Below are 12,392 nucleotides of genomic sequence, written 5' to 3'. Positions count from 1 at the left end.
TATATATATATAGATATATATATATATATATATACTTGCTGTGTGTATATAAAACATACTACATATTGTTCCGAAGGTGTTTATTACTACATTACATATATATCTAGTGTGTATATTACACATTGTTATGAAATATATCTTTTTCATTATTTATGTACTTGGAGTGTGTATGTAAAACATATTACATATTGTTATGAAGGTGTCTGTTACTACATTATATATATACTTGCAGTGTGTATATAAGACATATTGTTATGAAGTTGTGTTTATACATTATATACATACTTGCAGTGTGTATATACAACATATTACATTTTGTTATGACGATGTCTGTTACTACATTATGTTCTTACAGTGTGTTTATACAACATGAAATATTGTTATGAAGGTGTCTGTTACTACATTATATGTATATTTGCAGTCTGTATATAAAAGGTTGGAGGGTTTTGAAGTTGTTTTAAAGACTTTGAAAGCTACAACGTTGACTTTCATTAGCCGCATCTTAAAAACGATTTTTATCCACAAAAAAAAAGGCGTGTGTTCTCGTCTCTCATCATGATTGTGAACCATGGGCAACATTCCAATAAAAGTGCAGTTCCCCTTTGGGGAAAACATTACACACACTAAAAATATTAGATTCTCTTTTAACCAGATTATTAGATATGTCCAAAACATTGAGTACGCCCAAAATATTAGGTCGGGCTGTGGTCAAACTATTAGGAACAACCAAAATATTAGGCACACCCAAAACATTAGGTGCTTGCGCTCAAAATACTGGGTATGCCCAAAATACTAGGTATGCCCTTGGTCAAAATATTCGGTTCTTTTTTAGCCAGATTAGGTGTGTCCAAAGCATTAAGTATGCCCAAAATATTAGGTTCGCCTGTGGTCTAAATATTAGGTAGAACTCAAGTATTAGGTTCTCTTTGTCAGATTACATATGTCCAAAACATTAGGTACGCCCCAAATATTAGGTTCTCTTATAGAAAGATTATTAGGTATGTCCAAAACACTAGGTTTGCCCAAAATATTAAGTAGGCCTGTGGTCAAACAATTAGGAACACCCAAAATATGAAGTTATCCTTAAATCAAACTTTTAGGAACACCCAAAACATTAGGTATTGATTGATTGAAACTTTAATTAGTAGATTGCACAGTTCAGTACATATTCCCTGCGATGAGGTGGCGACTTGCCCGGGGTCTACGTTGCCTTCCGCCCGATTGTAGCTGAGATAGGCACCAGCGCCCCCCACGACCCTAAAGGGAATAAGCGGTGGAAAATGGATGGATGGAGTACATATTCCGTACAATTGACCACTAAATGGTAACACCCAAATACGTTTTTCAACTTGTTTAAGTCGGGGTCCATGTTAATCAATTCATGGTATCTTTGGTCAATATACTGGGTATGCCCCAAAAAATGTATGCCCGTAGTCAAAATATTAGCCAGACTTTTAAGTATGCCTAAAATATTAGGTATGCCTGTGTTCTAACTATTAGGTATGTGTGGTCAAAATACTAGGTATGAGCGAAACATTAGGTACGCCTCTGGTCAAATTTTTAGGTACACCCAAAATATTAGGTTTTCTTTTAGCCAGATTATTAGGTATGCCCAAAACATTAGGTACACCTGTGGTCAACATGTTAGGAACACCCAAACGAATGATCCTTTAGTCAAAATAGTAGGTCATCAAAATACTGGGTTTGGCCAAAATATAAGTTACGCCTGTGGTTAAAACTGGTTATATTTTAGCCTGATTAGTTATACTCAAAATATTAGATACACCTGTGGTCCAAATACAAATACACCCAAAATATTAACTTATCCTTTAGTCAAAATATTAGGCACACCCAAAACATTACGTAGTCGTTATACTCTTTTAAAGGCCTACTGAAACCCACTACTACCCACCATGCTGTCTGATAGTTTATATGTCAATGATGAAATATTAACATTGCAACACATTCCAATACGGCCTTTTTAGTTTACTAAATTGCAATTTTAATTTTCGCGCGAGTTATCCTGCTGAAAATATTACGGTATGACGCTTATGTTGACGCGTGCTTGTGACGTTATTGGTTGTAGCGGACATTTTATCCCAGTACCACTCACGGCTATTAGTTGTCCGATTTACTCGAATAATTACACAGTATTCTGGACATCTGTGTTGCTGAATATTTTGCAATTTGTTCAATTAATAATGGATACTACAAAGAAGAATGTATTTGGTGGAAAGCGGTGTATTTCGGCCGGCTGTAGCAACACAAACACAGCCGGTGTGTCTTTGTTTGTTGTGAAGCTTTACTATGGAACAGAGCGGTGAAGCAAACATGTTTCTCTACCACATGTCAACCGGCATGTTTCGGTGAGAAAATTGTGGTAATAAGTTGGCTCTTAGCTTGTGTCGTTCTTCCTGCAGCTGTGTAAGAGGCAGCTGCGACTTTCTTGGCTCCTCCATGGCTTCACTCAGAAACACTGGCGGTCACCACACCTTTCCGACTTTCAGGTATGACTTTGTAATCTCACTAAAACACTAGTAACACAATAACCAGATAAGGGATTTTCCAGAATTATCCTAGTAAATGTGTCTAATAACATCTGAATTGCTTCCACTGCCCTCGTCTTTTTCTTCTAGTTCTTAACTCTCACTATCCTCATCCACGAATCTTTCATCCTCGCTCCAATTAATGGGGAAATTGTCGCTTTCTCGGTCAGAATCGCTCGCGTTGCTGATGTCCATGATTGTAATCAATGTGTGGATGTGAGGAGCCTTCATACCAGTGACGTCACGCGCACATCGGCTTCTACTTCCGACAAAAATTAACGACCAAAATTTGCGAACTTTGTCGTCTATGTTCTCGACTAAATCCTTTCAGCAAAAATATGGCAATATCGCGAAATTATCAAGTATGACACATAAAATGGACCTGCTATCCACGTTTGAATAAGAAAATTTAATTTCAGTAGGCCTTTAACCTGATTATTAGTTTTGCTCAAAACATTAAGTACATCTATGGACAAAATATTAGGGACACCTAAAACATTAGATACAGATTAGGCCAAGAGACATTCTCCCCAAATATTAGGTACACATTCATGTTGAGATGCTTCCAAAAGTAAAACAATCCAACAGGTATATAAATATAAAATATATAAGTATAAAAACGACAAATAGAGCACACATATTGACGACACAGCTTGGACATTTGGCTCATCAGGAATATTTCTTTATTTACAAGCTTTAGCCACAATTATTGTATGGGACTGTTGGCCTCTGCTGGTCCAAAATGTTCCCAGTGAAAAAGACGCTGACGCCTCACTCGTCTGTGATGCCCCAGGCGGACTGAAACGTTCCCAAAGAAACGTCAAAGTTCTTCAGCGAGCCTTAAGCTTACAGAGTCATTAAAAAAAAAAGAGAGAGAAAAGACCAAGAAAGAAACAAATAATAATCAAGTCAGGAAGACACTTCTTCGCCCACCAGTCCACTTCGGAACGCTAACAGCGCAATTAAATCTGAAATAAACAGCGTGTGTACACGTCCTTTGTGGACAGAGAAGGGTTAACTCCAAACCGGACTGGCAGGTGCAAGGTTGTCAGGTGTGTTGGGAGAGTAATAAGGCAAATACAAAAGTGACTTTCCTGCTAGCTTTTCACCACAGCTTACATACATACACATATATAGTGATATATATGCACACGCACATACAGTCTATATGTACACATACTGTACATGCATAATAGAAAGACATTCTGGTTTGCAACATGACGACATCGCTAAAGTTGATACGCAAAAACAAGAACAGGCTCCACCCACTTTCCCGTAGTCGGTTGTGCAACGTTAGCATCGCTGTTTGCATCGCTGTTAGCTTCGCTTTTAGCTTAGCTGTCGTGGTGCTCAGAGTTGTAGTCGGTGTGCTGGCAGCCAGCGTCCACGTAACGAGTCATGTAAAAGAGAACAATACCAATATGGTACAAGGCTCATCTTTAAGTCGGCGGTCCTCCATTTTAAAGACGGCGAGCTAGTAGTGGAAGTTGTTGGGCTGCTGGCTGAGCGGCGACGAGGCGGGTATGAAGAGCGGTTTGGGGGGGGTGTCGGGTTTTAGGGAGGGGCCTCGTCGTACGACGGCCCCTCTTTGCGGGGTGTCGTGCTGCTCGATGTTGTAGCTGTGCTGGCGCGCCAGGTAGCCGTGCGGGAGGAGGGGGTAGTGGCCCTCGCCGGCGCTACCTGTGGAGTTCATGCGCGCGAGCAGCGGCGGATGTTGGTGGGCGCCGCATGTGCGCTGGCTGAAGCTGTGGTGGCGAGGGATCACGGCGCCACCACCGCTGGGCATCTTAGCGGCGGCAGCGATGAGCGAGTGCCTCTGGGAGGACTGTCTCCTCTCAAGCGTGGACAGGTGCTGGGGAGGCAAGTCGGGGGGGACGTCCATGCGCCGTGTGAGGCTGTCTCGGGGCAACGTGGATGAGCTGTAGTATGGTGCTGACTCAGTTTCCGGAATCTGAGGTTGGACGCGGTTGGCGTAGGCGAGCTGGCCCCCAGCCCCGCCAGCCGCCAAACCCGACGGGCTGATCAGCTGAGGGGTCTTTGCCCCGCCCCCTTCGTGAATGTGCTTGAGGAGCTCGTCTAAGGAGGTGACCTCCATGACTTTGTGGGCGTAGGCGGGATAGGGCTGCTGGGACAGGTTGTGGACTTTGCGGTCGTCAGGCTGCAGGTGCCCCGCCCCCAGAAACTGGCCCCCGTAAGTGAAAACCTGCTGGGGCGTGACAGCTGAGGAGGGTCTACAGGCGTTGTTGCAGTTGTGGTTCTTCTCCCAGTGGTTCTTGAAAGCCTTCATGCTCTTCATGGGAAGCTCCGGGGTGGAGTCTGGAGTCGGAAGCCCGGAGAGCTCAGAGGGGGGACGCAAGGGGTGCACCAAGTCCCCCATGCTCATTCCGTGAGGAGCGCACCTCCTGGGCGGGAGCAGCTCCTTGCTGCTGGGGAACAAGGAACTGTAGATCTTGGGGGACGACACCTCCAGCTTGTCCTCCTTGCTTGGTCCGTCCAGGAGGCCGTTGAGCTTAGCCAGGTTGCGGAGAGACAGAGCGTGCGGGATCTGCACCTCGGGGTCTTTGGGAAGCTTCCGGGTCTTGTGGCCTACGCGGTTGCAGTAGCAGGACACCAGGAAGCCGGACAGGAAGGCCCCCAGGACGAAGGCCACCAGGACGCACGCGATGAGGAGCGTGTAGTGGACGCTGTGGTCGGACTTGTCCGCCTCGGGGGGACGTCTCACGCCTGTAAACAGAAAAGACAGCGTTGACAAGCAGCAAGGGACACAAACAAAGTCGCTGCACCGCAGCGCTGGCTGAAAAGTCACTTTGAAATATTGATCGAGGACAGCCTCTGGCAAACTTCCAATAAATAAACACTTTATTCTAAATTGTTTTTATAGAATGACAAAATGAACATTTTCATTCAGGGGGAACAGAAAAGTTCCCACTAAGTGTCCTAATACTTTTGTGTTGCAGATATGAATCAAAGATTGTTTATTTGCCGGAGCTGCACAGACTAAAGTGTGAGAGGCACCAAGGCAACGTGGCACTGGACTAAGAGCCTTTGCAGGCTTTAAAGTTTCTCGTCGGATGATGTACGTTAAAATTACATTTTTACTTTCTCACATGGTCTTCATCGTTCATTCACACGACACTTTTGCTCCAAACTGCAGTCATGTGACCACGTCGGCGAAGGAGCACAGTAAAAAATGACGGCAGAAGGTAGTCGCTGAAAACCTCATCCCAGAACCACGTCCTGCCAGTAGACCTGCACAAGACCGGACAATCTACACCTGAGTGATTCACACACCAAGAAACTACAAGTAAGACAACTACAAAACACTACTACAACTACGATAAACCACAGTACACTTATAACTAAAAGAAATTACAAGTACAACACCTGAAATACAATACTACAACTACAAGAAACTACAAGTACAACAACTACATAATACTACTACAAGAAACTACAAGTACAACAGCTACAATACACTACTACAACTACAATATACTACAAATACGACAACTACACAACACTACTACAACTACAAGAAACTACAAGTACAGCAGCTACAATACACTATTACAACCACAAGAGACTACAAGTACAACCGCTACAATACACTATTACAATAACAAGTATGACAGCTACATTACACTACTACAACTACATTACACTACAATACACTAATATGTCTACAAGAAACTACAAGTATGACAGCTACATTACACTACTACAACTACATTACACTACAATACACTTTTACCACTAAATGAAACTACAATACAACACTACAACAACAAGAAACTACAAGTACAACAGCTACAATACACTACTACAAGTATGATAACTACACAACACTACTACAAATTCAATAAACTACAAGTACGACAGCTACATTACACTACAACTACAATGAACCACAATACAATATTACAATTACAATAAACCAATACTACTACACAAAACTACAAGTACAACAGCTTCAATACACTATACAACTACAAGGAACTGTAAGTACAGAAACAACAAAAAAACTACAAGTATGACAGCTACAAGAAAGTACAAGTACAACAGCTATAATACACTACTACAACTACTAGAAACTACAAGTACAACACTTATAATACACTACTACAACTACAAGATACTACAAATACAACAACTACAGCAGCTACACTACACTATTACAACCACAAGAGACTACAAGTACAACCGCTACAATACACTATTACAATAACAAGAAACTAAAAGTATGACAGCTACATTATACTACAATACACTAATACAACTACAAGAAACTACAAGTATGACAGCTACATTACACTACTACAACTACATTACACTACAATACACTTTTACTACTAAATAACACTACAATACACTAATACAACTACAAGAAACTACAAGTATGACAGCTACATTACACTACTACAACTACATTAAACTACAATACACTTTTACCACTAAATAAAACTACAATATACTACTACAACTACAAGAAACTACAAGTACAACAGCTACAATACACTATTACAACAACAAGAAACTACAAGTACGACAGCCACAATACACCACTACAACTATAATACACTACAAGTAAAACAGCTACAACTACAAAAAAACTGCAAGTACGAAAACGACAATACACTACTGGTATGACAGTTAAGTTACACTACTACGAGTACAATAAACTACAAGTACGGCAATCTACATTACACTACCACAATACAACACTACAACTACATTAAACCACAATACACTAATAAAACTATAAACCGCAATACACTTATCACTAAATGAAACTACAATGTACAACAACTACAAGTACGACAGCTACATTACACTACTACTGCAAACTAGTAGTAGACACCTATGTTACACTACTACAACTACAAGAAACTACAAGTACGATAGCTACATTACACTACTACAACTAACATTTACTACTACAACTACAGTAAACCACAATAAACGTATACAACTAACATATACTACTACAACTACAGTAAACCAAAATACATGTATACAACTAACATATACTACTACAACTACAGTAAACCAAAATACATGTATACAACTAACATATACTACTACAACTACAGTAAACTACAATACAGGTATACAACTAACGTATACTACTACAACTACAGTAAACCACAATACACTTCTACAACCAACATTTACTACTACAACTACAGTAAACCACAATAAACGTATACAACTAACATATACTACTGCAAATACAGTAAACCACAATACACGTATACAACTAACATATACTACTACAACTACAGTAAACCACAATACACGTATACAACTAACATATACTACTACAACCACAGTAAACCACAATAAACTTTCATACAACAAACATGTACTACTACATTTACAGTAAACCACAATACACTTCTACAACCAACGTATACTACTACAACTACAGTAAACCACAATACACTTCTACAACCAACATTTACTACTACAACTACAGTAAACCACAATACACGTATACAACTAACATATACTACTACAACTACAGAAAACCACAATACATGTATACAACTAACATATACTACTACAACTACAGTAAACTACAATACACGTATACAACTAACGTATACTACTACAACTACAGTAAACCACAATACACTTCTACAACCAACGTATACTACTACAACTACAGTAAACCACAATACACGTATACAACAAACATATACTACTACAACTACAGTAAACCACAATACACTTCTAAAACAAACATATACTACTAAAACTACAGTAAACCACAATAAATGTATACAAATAACATACTACTACAACTACAGTGAACCACAATACACTTCAACAACTAACAAATACTACTACAATTACAGTAAACCCCAATACACTTCAACAACTAACATATACTACTACAACTACAGTAAACCACAATACACTTCAACAACTAACATATACTACTACAACTACAGTAAACTACAATACACGTATACAACTAACGTATACTACTACAACTACAGTAAACCACAATACACTTCTACAACCAACGTATACTACTACAACTACAGTAAACCACAATACACGTATACAACAAACATATACTACTACAACTACAGTAAACCACAATACACTTCTAAAACAAACATATACTACTAAAACTACAGTAAACCACAATAAATGTATACAAATAACATACTACTACAACTACAGTGAACCACAATACACTTCAACAACTAACAAATACTACAATTACAGTAAACCACAATACACTTCAACAACTAACATATACTACTACAACTACAGTAAACCACAATACACTTCAACAACTAACATATACTACTACAACTACAGTAAACCACAATACACTTCAACAACTAACATACTACTACAACTAGAGTAAACCACAATACACGTATACAACAAACATACTACTAAAACTACAGTAAACCACAATACACGTATACAACTAACATATACTACTACAACTACAGTAAACCACAATACACTTCTACAACTAACATATACTACTACAACTACAGTAAACCACAATACACGTATACAACAAACATATACTACTACAACTACAGTAAACCACAATACACTTCTAAAACAAACATATACTACTAAAACTACAGTAAACCACAATAAATGTATACAAATAACATACTACTACAACTACAGTGAACCACAATACACTTCAACAACTAACAAATACTACAATTACAGTAAACCACAATACACTTCAACAACTAACATATACTACTACAACTACAGTAAACCACAATACACTTCAACAACTAACATATACTACTACAACTACAGTAAACCACAATACACTTCAACAACTAACATACTACTACAACTAGAGTAAACCACAATACACGTATACAACAAACATACTACTAAAACTACAGTAAACCACAATACACGTATACAACTAACATATACTACTACAACTACAGTAAACCACAATACACTTCTACAACTAACATATACTACTACAACTACAGTAAACCACAATACACGTATACAACTAACATATAATACTACAACTATAGCAAACCACAATACACTTCAACAACTAACATATACTACTACAACTACAGCAAACCACAATACACGTATACAACTCACATATACTACTACAACTACAGTAAACCACAATACACTTCAACTAACATATACTACTACAACTACAGTAAACCACAATACACATATACAACTAACATATGCTACTACAACTACAGTATACCACAATACACGTATACGACTAACATACTACTACATTTACAGTAAACCACAATACACTTCTACAGCTAACCACAATACACTTCTACAACTAACATATGCTACTACAACTACAGCAAACCACAATACACGGATACAAGTAGCATGTACTACTATAACTACAGTAAACCACAATACATGTATACAACAAACATACTACTAAAACTACAGTAAACCACAATACATGTATACAACTAACATATACTACTACAACTACAGTAAACCACAATACACTTCAACAACTAACATATACTACTACAACCACATTAAACCACAATACACGTATACAACTAACATATACTACTACAACTACAGTAAACCACAATACACTTCGACAAATAACATATACTACTACAACTACAGTAAACCACAATACACGTATACAACTAACATATACTACTACAACTATAGCAAACCACAATACACTTCAACAACTAACATATACTACTACAACTACAGCAAACCACAATACACGTATACAACTAACATATACTACTACAACTACAGTAAACCACAATACACTTCTACAACTAACATATACTACTACAACTACAGTAAACCACAATACACGGATACAACTAACATATACTACTACAACTACAGTAAACCACAATACACTTCTACAACTAACATATACTACTACAACTACAGTCAACCATAATACACTTCTACAACTAACATACACTACTACAAGTACAGTCAACCACAATAAACGTATACAACTAACATATACTACTACAACTACAGTAAACCACAATACACTTCTACAACTAACATATACTTCTACAACTACAGTCAACCATAATACACTTCTACAACTAACATACACTACTACAAGTACAGTAATCCACAATACACGTATACAACTAACATACTACTACAACTACAGTAAACCACAATACACGTATACAACTAACATATGTACTACTACAACTACAGTAAACCACAATACACGTATACAACTAACATACACTACTACAACTACAATAAACCACAATACACTTTTACCTCTATATGAAAATTACAATATACTACTACAACTACAGTAAACTTCTACAACTAAAATAAAGTACTAAAACTACACTTTTTCACCTAAAATAAACTACAATGCACTACTACAATTACAATACACGACTACAACTATAAACCATAATAAACTACAATAAACCACAATACAATACTACAACTATAACACACAAAACACCTTTACAACTAAATAAAATTACAATACACCACAACAGTAAACCACAGTACACTTCAACTAAAATAAATCCCAATACACTACTACGTCTACAGTAAACCACAATACTCTACTACAACCCCAATACAATACTACAACCATAACACCAAAAACACTTTTACAACTAAATAAAATTACAATATTCTACTACAGTAAACCACAGTACACTTCTACAACTAAAATAAACCCCAATACATTATTATAAGTACAATAAACCACAACTACTTCAACTTTAATAAACCAAAATACAATACTACAAGAAAGTACACTTGACTACTCCAAGTAGTACATCGTGGCTTAAAATACTGTAATAGTGTACCTAATGAAGTGGCCAGTGTGTCAAACAGGAGGACACCATCATGTCAGGGGAGGACAGGTTACCATGGCAACCAATAACAAGACAGATGGTCGTGGCCAGACGAGGAGACAAGAAAGTCTATCAAGATGTCATGAGTAAGTTTGAAGATGGTTTCCACTGTTTCACATGTGACCTCCTGATTGGTTGGCTGATTGCCAAACAACAATCACCCAGCAGGGGGTACTGTCCAGGACATGGGAGTAGCTGGAGATAATCATCTAAATAAAAATATCCCACGTTTTGGACAGGTACCCTGGCAGGGGGGAAGGTTCTAGAAGTGTTCACCATTGAACTCCATCAATATTTCTAAACTCAGCCACACTTTTTTTCCATTAGCTTGGCTCCGCCTCCGCTGCTGCCGCGTCAACGTCGTCGAACATGACAGGCGCTTCATGGTCTCGTGTTCTTCCTGGTGGGATGATGCCACTGAAGAACATGCGCACGCACTTGACATGCACGCTACACACATGCACACTCTTAAAGTGACAGTCTTACACCACGTGGGACTGCAGCTTTAAGGGGATAGGGTCAGGTGTTAGTCTAACAGGCAGGTCAGGCAGGGGACATCACAGGGTCAGGGGTCAACTGAAAGTGGGGGGGGTATAATCACCGTGTGGCCCTTTCAGTTGCATACTCTTCGACACATTTAAACATTTCCAGACAAAAAAAATGTTTGACAATGAATGTTTGTATTCAATACATCTTTTCCACATGGATATTTCCATATTCAAAAGTGTTAAGTCGACTTGGCAGGTGATTTTGTGACCTATAAAGCAGATAATATTCTGAAATATAATATAAATATAGTCAGCTACTTGGAATTTTGCCTAGGATGGTTGCCATGGTTTCTACACATATAAATACCCTTGTGGAATGTTCTACACTTTTGTCCCGCTTCATTACCTTAATGGGGAACAGCACTTTTTTGGGGGGGAATTTTTCCTATCATTTACATTCCTTATGTAAGACAAGTACAGGA

At 38.4% G+C, this 12,392-nt stretch overlaps 1 protein-coding gene across 2 annotated transcripts in view; it reads right to left on the bottom strand.

Moving 5' to 3' along the window:
• Positions 1-3,206: 3,206 nt before the first annotated feature.
• Positions 3,207-12,392, bottom strand: part of sema6e (sema domain, transmembrane domain (TM), and cytoplasmic domain, (semaphorin) 6E) — a 255,502-nt gene continuing 246,316 nt past the window's right edge. For both annotated transcript variants that reach the window (XM_061881724.1, XM_061881726.1), the window contains one exon: positions 3,207-5,270. In XM_061881724.1, the coding sequence (XP_061737708.1) occupies positions 4,021-5,270 (1,250 nt within the window). In that variant the 3' untranslated portion in view covers positions 3,207-4,020. The remainder of the gene's footprint in view (positions 5,271-12,392) is intronic.

The sequence above is a fragment of the Nerophis ophidion genome, linkage group LG21 (assembly GCF_033978795.1).
Source record: "Nerophis ophidion isolate RoL-2023_Sa linkage group LG21, RoL_Noph_v1.0, whole genome shotgun sequence".
Lineage (NCBI taxonomy): Eukaryota > Metazoa > Chordata > Actinopteri > Syngnathiformes > Syngnathidae > Nerophis > Nerophis ophidion.
This window is presented reverse-complemented; position numbering and strand designations above follow the sequence as displayed.